This window comes from Cottoperca gobio, chromosome 13, assembly GCF_900634415.1.
Source record: "Cottoperca gobio chromosome 13, fCotGob3.1, whole genome shotgun sequence".
Taxonomy (NCBI): Eukaryota; Metazoa; Chordata; class Actinopteri; order Perciformes; family Bovichtidae; genus Cottoperca; species Cottoperca gobio.
Window position 1 is genome coordinate 16889279 of NC_041367.1, and position 14157 is coordinate 16903435.

At 41.6% G+C, this 14157-nt stretch overlaps 1 protein-coding gene across 1 annotated transcript in view; it reads right to left on the minus strand.

The window, feature by feature from the left end:
* Positions 1 to 4484: 4484 nt before the first annotated feature.
* The window catches only part of LOC115018229 (protocadherin-16-like), a 72393-nt gene continuing 62720 nt past the window's right edge, over positions 4485 to 14157 (minus strand). Inside the window, exons 12-20 of the mRNA XM_029447137.1 lie at positions 13912 to 14121; positions 11497 to 12363; positions 11281 to 11394; positions 10986 to 11197; positions 10516 to 10667; positions 10121 to 10251; positions 9571 to 9857; positions 9307 to 9448; positions 4485 to 8812 (exon numbers count right to left, since the gene is read on the minus strand). Coding sequence (XP_029302997.1) covers positions 6222 to 8812; positions 9307 to 9448; positions 9571 to 9857; positions 10121 to 10251; positions 10516 to 10667; positions 10986 to 11197; positions 11281 to 11394; positions 11497 to 12363; positions 13912 to 14121 — 4706 coding nt within the window. The 3' untranslated portion in view covers positions 4485 to 6221. The remainder of the gene's footprint in view (positions 8813 to 9306; positions 9449 to 9570; positions 9858 to 10120; positions 10252 to 10515; positions 10668 to 10985; positions 11198 to 11280; positions 11395 to 11496; positions 12364 to 13911; positions 14122 to 14157) is intronic.

The window sequence follows — 14157 nt, forward strand, 5'->3', positions numbered from 1 at the left end:
GCACAAGCTCTTCTGCAGAAGCCATGTTAAAACCATTATATCCTCCAGTCGTTATAGTCATTATACCTTCAGGGCTACATAAGCCCTCTGCTGCTAAAGAGCATGACAGCTCTCTGGAACATCTGAGTAAGGGTTAATTTTTTTGGCTACTTTTGATGTCAGGTGGGCAAGCTGCACGAAACTCTCGGCCCTCTGACAACATGTGACACTGTGGTCCCCATCCTGTGCCCCAGTGCAGTTTAAAATGTGCAGCTCCAGAAGGATGTCTTTAGAAGTTATCTTAACACTGCACACATGTAGGTTTTAGTGTGAATTCTCTATTGTAAATGATGTCAGTCAGACCATTAAAGTTATTATGTTAATAGTTTTGCCCTTCAGTGTAGCTTACAGTTCAGTAGAATGTGGAGAAAAGTAACAAGCAAGGACAATATATGAAGATCTCTATTATTTTCTCACATCATTAAAGTACAAAATGATTGTGATACAAACATTTGCAGTGGGATGATGGGTTTTGCTTAGTATCTCTGTTTGGGAATTGTGTTTCCCACCATCAACATACAAACTCCAGTATTTTAAATGCCTTCCGATGCTTTCACAAACTGTTCCCAAAAATTTGACTGCAGGTCTTTCTCAGAGAGGCCATTTCTGAAAAGAGACAACCTTTAACCTTATAATATTGACCAAAAGATTGCCATCTTTCAGGATGATATCCAATTACTGTTTTAGTTACTTACCAATGCCTGGTAAAATTAGTAATTTACTTGTCACAAAAAAATTTTCACTAGTAAAAGAATCTACCATATTTTTGGTAAACCACTGCACCCATTTTCACGTGGTCTATTAAGTCAAATCGGATGGCACTGATGTTAAAATTGCATACTCAGTTAAATAAGGGATTGAGTCAAGCTCACAGATGTCTGGAGAAATTCCAGCTCTGCATTTAAAAGGGCTGAGACAAACCCTGTGTCCCAATTCCATATTACATACTATTGTACATACATGCATACATACATACATACATACATACATACATACATACATACATACATACATACATACATACATACATACATACATACATACATACATACATACATACATACATGCATACAAGTATGTACCATATACAGCATGGATACATACAATAAAAGACTTGCACCAATGGACGACTTGCACTGATAGCAATCCATCAAACTGTAAGCTAGAATGCAGGTATCAATTAAAATTGAAAAGAGAAAACAAATAATGTATGTAGCTTTTTTCAGAGGCACTGTGTCTGATTATTGTTATGCAAGAAGTCATAACAGTTAAGACAAACATAAAAATCCTCTTCAGATATTCATTCCTCGTTTTTTAGAGACACATCTTTGAAACTTGAAAGAGGAAAATAAAAACAATATGAGACGACGGAACCAGCAGATATGGTAATGGTGCAATTAAACAATTTCTACAGCTTTTTGCTTATGCATAATTCAACTGAAATAAGCAGCAACTGAATCTTAAAGCAACAAAAAATGCTTCACAGATATGGCTGTCAATAAACAGCATGATGCTACCTGAGCAGTAATAATGTATTCTCCTATTGTGTTGCAAAGAGAATATGTTATATTCAGAAGGCTGATATGCTACTAGTAAAGGGAAATCATTCAACAATGCATGAAATTACTCGATTTGCATATTTATTGATGAAAGTGTGGAACTGATAAGTATGAATACATAACTTTTCTTCACTAGAAGGTTTTCAAATGCTGGATGCTTCCTCTGGGAAAATGCAGCTTTAAGCATGAACAGCATGAACACAGGTATCTTAATGACCACACTCAAATAGAATACAAATGAACATGCTCTTCGAGGGAAATTATGGTATTTGTTGTTGTCATATTCTTGTCGATCATGACTATTAGAGAGATTTGGGCAAAATAAACAGCAAGGGTAATGTTAATTGGGCCAAGAGGCACTAGCCTGTTACAGCTTTTTATCATAAATCATTTTAAACTCTTTTCTTTGAGTCGGACTGTAGTCCCCTGGAAATCCATGAACAGTAGCTTTTGTAGGAAACTACACAGCATGGCGGATCCATATCTGGTGAACTTGCCGGCAGATTTACATGTCGTAATCATGAACACTTGCTGATTTATTTACATCAGTATGAGGCTGTGGTTCACTTTTCATTTAGCTTGTATGAATGCTACAGAAGTATTAGCAAATACAAGAAAATGGTTTACTAGTTTCAAAACTGAACACCAAAATAACATTGTACACACGCCAAAGAGGATCCAGTTCTGTTGCTTTATGCAGTTACGATCACAAGTACAATGTCACCATGACCAATAGTCATAATGAAAAAATGATGAGAATAACAACCAGGTTAACAAATACATACATTTAAGTATTAAGTAAACTAAATAGCAGGCTAAGACTGCTGAAAAGGATTTTCAGTAGCTATCATATAAGCATGACAGCATTGACAACTCTATAAGAGACACACAGGTTGAAGCAGTGCGTCAGTGAAGGGAAAAGGGGCACCCTGGCACTGAAGATTGAATGTTAACAGAGTAGCCTCCTGTGTATCCACTTTGTGTTGACGGGAAAATGATAGATTTCATTTGGTTTACGCAGAGCCTTTAATTTAAGCTTTGAGTAACGACTTGGCTTTTGCCCTCTTACTCATATCATCTGAGTTTTGTTGTGTATATACTGGCCTCTGATCCAAGGTGCTCGGTTTGGGTCACTGTAACATTCATCTTATAACCTGAGTCTGCTAAACTGAGTGTATCATCAACGGGCTGTCCAATTCGGCCAGCTCCTGCTCCGCCCATGTTTCCAGTACAGGGACAAAAAAAATACACACTTGAATTTACCTCAGTGTGCTTATATGTGTGTAATTGCTCAGAATACCACAAGGTTTAAGTTTCAGTTTCATAACCAGTCGGAGGCAGGCAAACAGCTCTGGTCCAGTTTCAGCTCAGTTTCATCAGGCAGCAGGATTGTTGTCCTGCCTCGGGCAATATGAGAGGGATGCAATGAGTTCCCATGACAGGTGGATACTAAAAAATAACTTTGTTGACATTCATTAATTCTAACGTGAAAACTTTAAAAGAGCTTTGAAAATGCAGCGATTATTGCACTACTTGTACTTTCTGCCAATTGATGAAAAGTTAATTGGGGTAAAACAAGTGATCATATTTTCTTTTCTTTTTGGTGTTTTTGTTACATCATCATATCATTTGAGAGAGGTATTTGTTTTTATAAATAGAGGTTTTATGTACAATTTGACAAAAATCTAATAATAATAATACTAAACCCTGATTGTGGACATTTCTCAACTTTGCTGTACTTCACCATGTTCTTATGTGTCGGGGATGATCTGGGGAATAGAAATTGGGGCAATTAGTAGAAACAGCAACATAGACTGGTATTTCTAAAGAAGCAAAACAAAGATAAGTACAGGGACAATAACAGAGAAAAAAATTATAGTTTCAATTGCAATAATCAGTTGCATTCACATAAAGATAAACATTTGAGATTTGACCTGGGATTTGGTGTGATCAGTGTTGTATGATGAACGACTTTTTAGCTGCAAAACTATAACGTGAACGAGACCTTTGGCAGAATAGACAAATGGGTGTTAGAACACAAAAGCAGGATGGATTCAAGTCCAGTCCATTATATACATGTGTATATGTCTTAGAAAAACAAAATGCCAATACATTTGTCAAAAAAGAAAGTCTGGCTCCATGTTGATGTGCTGCTAATTTTTTAAACAATGGAATAAGGCTGATCTGAGAATTGTATGTGAAGCAACAGAAGGTTATGGTTTCCAGTGTGTTTTAAGTCTTGTGTTTTTTCTTCATCTGTGCTGGATTAGCTTCAGCAAGAGCATTATCTGGAAAGAAGGGAATTCATTTGTATTTATTTTTGTTCATGGCTGCTTCTATTAGAAATGAGGGCATCTGTAAAGCCATCACTTCAAATAACTTGTTATGGTATTGTGATTGTGTTACATCATATGTGCACATGCGGTTCTAAATAACACATAATGGCCATCATTTAGTCAAATATTGCTCATTTGAGAAACATTTTCTTAAAATTAGTACAGTACTGGAACTGAACTGAGACATTTGTCTGAGGTTACAGGGTAGTGCATTTAGCTGTATTTAGCTTTTGGAGGTCTGTGGTGCCAGAAAATACTGTTGAGCCTCATGATGGTGCCTAAATAAACAACACATCAGAGAAGCCCAACTTATAAACCCTCAGGGTAGAACACCGGTCATGTGTCTTGTGCTTTGGCAAATGTTATGTCATTGCCTGCTTGTTGGCACAGTAGATTTAAAACATTGGTTATCTTTGGGATATTCCACTTCATACAACTCTGAATATATCTATTATATAATAATATGCATAATAACTATTATCATATGACTCTTTTTCCTATATTAACATCATTCTGAGCTGAGAAAGATGTGACACTGACAGAGACAACAATGTGTTCACATAAGTACTTTAATCAGGCACTTTTTGCTCAAAACATTTCTCTGGTCGAGCCTAGAATATGTGCGAACATTTGGAGGAATTTCACTTCTATGGCACCATCATACGCACAATTTGGACAAATATGAAAAGTAAGTGGTCGGGTAACACTGTTCAATACAAAACAAAACAAACAACAAGGTACCTTCTATCAAATAGGTAGTGTTCATGTATATTTGGCCATGGTCAAAATAGCATTGTTGTAAATAATTTACCAAGCCTCTCAGCTTCCGAAGTCTACCTATAAAATAAATAAAAAATACTGCAGAATGCTAGTGTTGCTTAAGCTAATGTTAGCAAGGGTCTAAAACTGGATGTTAAGACAAACAAAATACTTGGGCTCTACATAGTTATTAATGTACACATCATATTATTTTGTAAAAGGCTGCCAAAAACACAATTATGATCATGAATGTATTGACGGTGTAGGCATCTGTGTAAAAGCATTACGTGAATTATGGCTGAACATGTGCATGACATACACTTCTTGTCATAAACTAGGAAACATTCTCTGGTGGTGTTTGCACATTCATAGAACTACTTTTTTCAAACTTCCATCATCATATTTAACATTTGTTAGACTTAATTTTAATGTGTATAGTATTCTTTATAGTGCTATTGAAAAAGGGGACAATGTGGTCCAACATAACATTCACTATAGTATACAAAGATTTAGGACAAAAAATTATGATAACCTGCTCCAAATTCATTTAGATTTAGAGCTTAAGTAATTATTCTTCAATATTTTACTGAGGGACATTAGATGAGACAAATGACCAAGACTTGCTTACATTCTCTGTAATGATAAGGCTACTGATAGAGAAAACTATTTTACATTTACCACGTAGCTGCTCAATGTTCTCCCTCACATGAGTTATTTTTACAAGCAAAATGAGAGCAGTAAGGCTCATTGTGAGAAATTAAAGCAAGGGCACCTGAAGGATGGTATCACTGGATGTCAAGTTACATTTGCCTTTGCAGGAAATGAAGGGATGTGTGTTGAGGACTAAGACACCTTTTATAACATTTCACATTCATGATTACCTTTTGATGTGAGATCAAACTCTGGATCTGCAGAAAATCTGATCACACAATAGTCTATTCTGACTGATGTTTCATTTGTTCAAGCAATGATGTCTCTTCCTCCATAAATATTTACAATAATCTGTTACAAAAATCCCAATTCATAAAGCGTTGATGAAGAGCTTCATTTAAAACCACAAGGTTAAGAATGACACAAGATAAAACCAACATACAGTACAAACAAGTATACAGTACAAGCTACAAATATACAAATATAGAAATATATTCTGAAGTTTTAGCAACGTTTTGACACTTTAATGCCATTTCTTGTCAGAAACCACAAGTAAATATAAAAATATAGACAATGCTTTTGTACAAAATATTGACATCATGTATGAATCTCCATTTGAATGTGCAAATTAACACTGATCAACAGAAGAATGAGGAGTTTCTTTCACACAAACACACAAAAAGGCAAAGTCCATTTTAGCCTGTTAGTCATGTAGTTTAGTTTTTCTTCAGTAAGCACCACAACTTCACTTATTTGGACTTCTTAGTGTATCCTTGTGTACTCTTGAGAAAGAGAATATCATTGACTCATTTCAGGTTTGCAGCCCCTGTGGTCATACAGTAGAACAAGTCTGGGACAGCAATGACTCAGTTTTAATTTAAATCCTCAGCTCTGCCTCCTCGATGTGCTCTAAATGGTGTTCCGTTGTGCTGATCACTGACGCAGAGGGGCCCTGTGAGACACTGAAGGGCGTGATAGCAGGAGAACGTGCTGCCAGTGGTGACAGAGAGGGGGAGAAACTTGGAGACATGGCGACTGAGGAGATGGATCCATCTGCGCTGATGGGGGATCTTCGTAAAGAAGCCAAGTGGGGGAAGGTCCTCCCTACGGCAGGCTTCGGAGGTACAGTTTTGGCCCCGGGGTGGGCCACAGAAGTTATAAGAGGCGGGGGGTCGATTCTTGACTCTGCCTTTGCTTTGTGATGAAATGACCTGCGAGGATGAGGAGGAGCCGTTTCATCCTTTAAACGTGCTATTTCAGTAAAAACGTTAGCTAAAGGTTGGAACTGGGGACACCAGTTTAGCAGGTAGTCCCAGTTATAGCTGCCCCTCAGCTCCTCATCACTGGCCACGATGGCTGTCAGGGAGCCATCCACAGCAGGCTTTCCATCCTCTGGGAAAGTGTAATCTTTAGGGTGGGAGATGCTGAGTCCCCGTCCCATACCCACATACCCACCCCCCTCATCCCTGTAGACTGGCACCTGGCCAGCTAATAAAGTACCATTCAGACTGCCCAGTTTCTTCCCTTTGAACCAATCTATGGAAGGCTCGCAGGACACGTCTGACAGCTGATCTGCATCCTGTTGGATTCCAGAGTCCGGACCTCGGGCAGAGATGCGTTCCTGCATGGAGGAGGAGATACTTGACACTCGAGGGTATTCATTAATCATTCTGATCTCATCATCCTCGGCTGCCTCCGCCTCCGCAGAGCCACGCCCACTAGAGTGGGAGGGATCCAGGGATCCTCCACGAGTGTATGGACCGCCACTGCTGCCACTTTGATCCGGCGTGTATCCTGGAAGGGCCTGATGGTAAATCATTTCATTTGCTGCTATCTTCGTTTCCTCAAACTTGTGCAGCATGGTGCCTGACGCTGTTGTTCGTCCCTGCACTTTTTGCTCCTTCTTCTGACGTCGAAATTTAACAAAAAAGAGTGCCACAGCAATTATTATTAGTATGACTATGGTCCCAAGTGAAATTGCAATGACGCTGATAAGCACCATATTCATGTCAGTGGTGAGCCCAAAAGACGTATGGGTCACATCTACGCTAACTTTGGCCACAGCTACACGGGACGTCTCCAGAGGGCTGTGTGCAGTCACGTCCAGGGTCACTAGACGCACCTCTCTTTTAGATCGACTCACATGTCTACTGTAGCTGTCCATCTTTAAGGAAATTGCCCCCGTTGATTTATTAACTTCAAAATAAGGCGAACTGTCTGCTAGAGAGTAGAGGACAACGCCATCCACGCCTCCGTCCTCATCTCTGGCTTGCACTTTGCCAATGACCAGACCTTTCTTTGCTCCCTCAGGCACTTCAAATGAGAACTCTGAGGAGGTGAAAACAGGATCATATTCATCCTCCCCTGTAACATAAACCTGCACTGTTACAGTAGCAGAATAGTTGCCAGCATCCATAGCAACAGCCACAAAATGGAAGGAGTTTACCTTCTCAAAGTCAAAAGTAGAGCGAGTGCGTACTTCTCCCGAAGTTTGGTTCATGAGGAAGGCCTCTCTTCCCTCTTTAGAGTTGTCTAAGATGGAGTACCTCAACTGTCCAAAAACACCTCTGTCATGGTCGATTGCATGCAGCATGGTGACTAAGGCATTCTGGGGTTGGTTTTCCCTGATGCTCGCAGTTATTAGTTTGAGAGGAAAGAAGGGCCGGTTATCGTTGATGTCCTTCACCTCAATACTGACTGGGGCCAAAGCATAGTGCCCTTGACCGTCGGTAGCCTGGACAACAATCACATGGGACCACCGTCTCTCGCTGTCCAGAGGTCTCTGCAGCCTCAAGGCTCCGGTCCACCGGTCCACCTGGAAAAGTTCTGTCTCGTCCCCTGAGCATATGGAGTACTGCACCTCTCCATTGGGAGCAGAGTCTGGATCTGTGGCAGAAAGATGCAAGATCTCTGTCCCTGCTGCTGCAGCCTCACTCAGTACTACACTGTACTCTGCTCGGCTGAAAGCTGGAGGGTTGTCATTGGCATCTGTGATACTGATGAGGATAGGCACGCTGGAGCTGCGCTGAGGGACTCCACGATCGGATACCACAACAGTCAGGTTATAACTTGGCACCGCTTCAAAGTCCAGCTCCTCCACCAAGATCAGGCTGCCAACTGTCTGAAAGCCATGCCCCTCCAAGAAGTGCACGCTGCTCTCAATCTGGAAGGTATTACCCGAGTTCCCACTGGCAATGGCAAAATCAAAACCACAGTTGTCCCTGGACAAGTCTCCGTCCACAGCTTCTAAGGTCAGAACAGTTGATCCAGGAAGCCCATCTTCACACACAGTGGCTCTGTACTCTGACTGATGGAAGATGGGGGCGTTGTCGTTGACATCAGACACTTGTACCTGGACAGTGGCGATAGATGAAAGGGATGGAGTGCCCTGGTCCCGCACCTCAATTACCACCAGGATGGAGGGATTCTTAAAATCAAACTCTGTTTTTTGGTTGACAAACAGAGTACCTGCAAGATTAAAATGAACCCAGCATTAAAAGAGCAACTTCATTTTAATCCTCTGTCCAGAGCTCATCATATAATTATCGCTATGGTTCGCTTTTAAAGAAATAACAATAAGTCATTTAAATAAATATTAAATTAAAGGTTTGGACACATTTGCACACTGTTGAATGGAACATTATGTGAGGCAAAGGAATTGCATTTCAGAATAGAAAACAGAAAAGCTTGAAGCAAAAAGAGTCATCTTTTATAAACTACTTATTTTTAGATGTTATCTCGCAAAACATTTGAGGCAAAACACATTAAATCTGGCTTTCAATTACTTTAAATGAACAAAATGATTAAATATTTTTGCAATGCCTCATGAAAATATGTCCAAACCCCAGATGTGCATCCAACAACGGCCTTCGGGGATAACATTTTTTATGAAGGGTAATTAAGTAGAGCTCTGGTTAGAAAACATTTATAACGAATCATAAATGGGCACACAGTAACCTTACCGTTGCTTGGGTCAATGTAGAAGATACCCCTAGTTGATGACATAACTCTGTAAGTAATCTTCCCGTTCTCCCCGGAGTCACGGTCAGTGGCTGTTACTGTGATGACTGCACTGCCTGCTGGGAGGTGCTCTGATACAGTCACCTGATGAGAAACACACAATTCAGATATATTTCTTTCAGATACTTCAACAATTTAACAAAACATGCTACTACTCAAAAAAGGTCGGTGCAGGTGTGAAGACAGGCGTGTGAAGGTAACTGCACCTGATACAAATCTTGCGTAAAAGTGGGGGCATTATCGTTCACATCATCCACCAGCACAGTGAGGTTGGCTTCGCTCTGATGTTTAGAGTCGGATGACCGGACAGTCAGAGTGTACCACGTCCTTTCCTCATAATCCAGAAGGCCAGTCAGAGACACCCCTCCTCCATAACAATGAATCCCAAACATGCCTTGGCTGTTTGCATCCAGGTGTAGTGTGTAGGAGAGGGCCGGGCCAGAGTCGACGTCATTTCCTGTTACTTGGGTGATAACTGTGCCAATCATTGCATCTGTATGACAATAAGGTGGGGAGGCAGGAAAAGAAGACATTTAAGTTGCAGCTAAAATGAAGTTTTTCTTTATTAAGAAATATCCTGTTCAAGAAAGCCTTGATCCAATAGACAGGAAATGAACAGAGGAACTTGGCAATAGCTAGTTTTGTAATAGGGTCAGACTTTTCTCACTGATTCCCACCGAGTGAGCTTCCATGGAGTGTGATGTGAGGCTTTATGATACGATCACCAGACTAACTTTCACTGTGAAGCCGACTTACCCTCAGGCACCCGGATCTCCTGATGCAGAGGAATCATGGGGCTGTTGTCGTTGAGGTCGATGATGATCACAGTGAGGGTGGCAGAGCCAGCAAGCCGCGGGGTTCCCCGGTCTGTTGCCGTAACAACTAGCCTGTTGCCACATAATGAATGTCAGTGTCTGAACTTTTAACTTTGATCCCAATTTTCACTCTTTCTATAACTATAACCATTTTTTGAGCAGCCCTTGTTAAAAGGCAACTCAGTAAAAAATAAGTTATTATAGAGGGAATGGACATTATCCTAGTAACAATCATTAAACATGGATGTGTCAAGGGGAGGGAAGAGCTGAGGGGTGCCACGGGGCATGTGATGAAACAGATGAAGAAGAACAAAGAAGAAAAAGAGCAAAACTCACTTTGTTTGTGTCCAGATCTCTCTGTCCATTATGGCTGCAGTGGTGATGCTGCCGGTCAGTGGGTCTATCTTAAACAAGCCGCTCATTGATGATGACCTGATAGAGTAGGTCACCTGACCATTTTGACCCTGATCCAGGTCATCTGCAGCAACCTGAGGAAATGAAAACCCCATTTTGGAAATTAAAATATAGAAATATTTGCAGCAGTGTAACATGAACTAGTAAACAATATTGGACTTGGAAGCCAAGAGTTAATACAAAAATGGGCTATATGGACTTGGCTACATGGCACAAATGGTTCTATAGTATATTCAGTTGGGACACTGAGAACACAGGCAATTGAACAGAGTAATTTCTCTACACTGTTGAAACTATCCAGATTTCTGAAGCACAGGTTATTGTTTTCCCCGTATCTTGACACTTTAAAAACAGCTAACCATAATAAACGTGTGGAGGATAGGCTACTGCACCTGAATAATGGGGAAATTGTAGCCCTGCGCTTCTCTAATGTAGGCTACATAGTTCTGGAGTTGGAAGCGGGGCAAGTTGTCATTGACGTCCTGCAGGATTAAGTTGACAGCCATGTAGGAGGTGGAGGATGCCGTCTCGGCTTTCACCACAAGGCGTAGTTTCGGGGTCTCCTCGAAGTCTAGTTCCTCAGATCTCTGGACCCATATCTCAGCTAATTCACAAAAGTAACAATAAGTCACACTGTAGATTTGGAAAACATGGTTTTATAGTGGATGCTGCCATCTCTGCACCTACCAGTAATGGTGTTTATTCCAAAAGACTGCATTCTGTTTCCACTGAAAAGACTGTAGCTGATACCAGTTCTAGAGCCATCGGGGTACTGGGCCTGAGTCTGTGTTACCACTGTGCCTATAAGGTGAAAAACACACTTGGTTGAAACATTTTTCTTCTACTTATCATTTCAACATTCACAAATATCGAAGTTAAAAGATAGAAATCTAATATCAAAACCTTTAGCAGCGTTTTCCTGCAGACTGACGTCTCGAGCCGTGCGAGAGAAGCGAATTCCCTTGTAGCTTTGTTCCCTGATATAAATGATAACCACCCCCAGGGAGGATTGAGCAGGGTTGCCCTGGTCCATAGCCTGAACTATCAAAGTCCTCTGGCTTTGGGTCAGAGTCTGCAGATTCTCTGTGGCCTGGATGTCTCCTGTCAGTGAGTTGATGGTGAAGCCCCTCACAGGGTTGGCAAAACGATAAAATACAGAGCCATTAGCCCCAAAGTCCTTGTCCTCCGCCCTCATGGTGGCCAGCACTCGGCGGCTGGACATGCTGATGGTGGAGATGTTTACAATAAGTGGGTCCAGAATGAAGAAGGGTGCATTGTCGTTCACATCCTGAATGTAGACAGTCACCTGAACAGTGGAGTTACGTGGGTTGGCAGGGGAGGAGTCAGTGGCACACACCTCAAAGGTGTAAGAGGCGGTTCTCTCTCTGTCTAGGGGTGCTGCTGTGATAATGCGGCCTGTGTTCTGGTCAATGATGAACATGCTCCTGGAGCCACTGCTCAGAAAGTAAAGCACCTGACTATTGGGGCCCTGGTCCAGATCAACGGCTTTCACCTCCAGGACCAGCGAGCCAATGGGAACATCTTCCGAGACGTCTGCAGTGTAGCTGCTACTCTGAAACTGTGGGCTGTGATCATTGATGTCCATAACAGTCACTTCCACAGTAGCAGTGCTGCTGAGGGGAGGGTGGCCCTGGTCCTGAGCTGTGACTGTTAGCGTGTAACCGGCCCTATTCTCCCGATCCAGAGGCCTTGAAGTCGATAGCACACCTGACTGTCTGTCCAAGCGGAAGTCTCCCAGCGGATCTCCAACTGCAAGGAATACAACGGCAATTGGTTATAAAATATAAAAAAATTATAAAACGTCATAAAAATGCTAAGTGATGGAAGCAGTGGATTTGATCATTTAAACCAGAGGGTCCAATCCTGCCCGCGGGATGATTTTGTAAAGTGTAAAGATTAGAGAGAAGACATTAACTGCAATTTTTCAATGAAAGTAACTGTTTCAAATGTGTCCATTGGGGGTCGCACACAACACTGTCAAGCAAGCAAACTGTTGTTGATGCTGGAGCTGCCGGTAAAAGAACTTCTGGAGATGGCGGGTTCTGTCAACATTACACTCTGTAGCACCGTCATTACCCAAAATGTCTTTGTCAAAAAAGGAGAAAAGTGGACACGGAGTGTAGAGTTTTCCAAGAAAAATGGACCGTTTCCTATTTATTCACAGAGGTGAGTGGGAAAGCTGTGTGCTCGCGGCAGGTTTCAGGGCTCAAAGAATATAATATTTGGCGCCACTATGAGACTCATCATGGCGAAAAATACAACAACTTGCAAGGACAACTGAGAAGAGAGAAGATAAATTAATTGTTAGCGGGTCTGAAGAAGCAGCAGTCTGTTTTTACCCGTAGCCGAGATACCGGCGATGCAGCAGTGAAAGCTAGCTACCTTATTGCTGGCGAAATAGCATCAGTATCAAAGCCAGACTGTGAGGGTGAGTTCGTGAAAACATGCTTGCTGAAGGCTGCAGGACTCGTGTGCCCTGAGAAGCGACAGGCTTTTGCCAACATTAGCCTGACGAGAAACACTGTGGCAGATAAGATTTCAGATCTTTCGGCAGAGTTAAACAGCCAGATGAAGCACAAAGTCAAGTCATTTGTTACATTTTCGGTTGCAATTGATGAGAGCACGAACATTTCGGATGTTGCTCAACTGGCCATATTCATTCGTGGTGTTGATGAGACTTTGACCGTCACCGAGGAGTTCCTTGAGTTGGTGCTATGACAGACACCACAACAGCAAATTACATTTTCAACGCTCTCGTTGGAGCGCTGGACCAGGTCGGAGTGGACTGGGCTCGTGCTGTCAGCGTGGCTACAGATGGCGCGCCATCAATGATCGGGGAAAAAGCAGGTGTTGTGACAAAACTCAGAGAGAAAGTACAGGCTGCAAATGGAGGACATGGTTTTTGGACATTTCACTGTATTTTGCACCGGGAATCATTGTGTTGCAAGTCGTTAAAAATGGATCACGTCATGGCAGTAGTTCCGAACTGTGAATTTCATCCGAGCAGTGTTAATGTTGTTGAATTTGCATTTATCTTTCTTAAGAATTTCAGGTTGTTCATAATGTTTTGTAAAAATATAGTTAATTAAATATGAATATTTTCAGAATGTACTTTTTTGTACTAAAACAAAGGGGAACATTTGGAGTTGTCGTTATTTACAGGTTATTATGGTAATATTTTTACTGGTCCGGCCCACTTGAGATCAAATTGGGCTGCATGTGGCCCCTGAACTAAAATGAGTTTGACACCCCTGGTTTAAACACTGAATGGTACAACAATACAAATTGTTAAATCACCTGTAATTTTATAGTTCATCTGTCCACTATCTCCTGTATCCTGGTCAGTGGCTCTCAGGGTAAACAGAGGCAATGCCTCCAGGTTTTCAGGCACCTCTATGCTGTAGTAGAGACGTCCAAAGAAAGGGGCGTTATCGTTCTCATCAAGCACTCTGATCCTCACTGTGGCTTTGGCATAATTGGGGGGAAGGCCTTCATCTTTTGCATAGACTGTAAAAACATACGAAAAAACAACACATTTCAGCA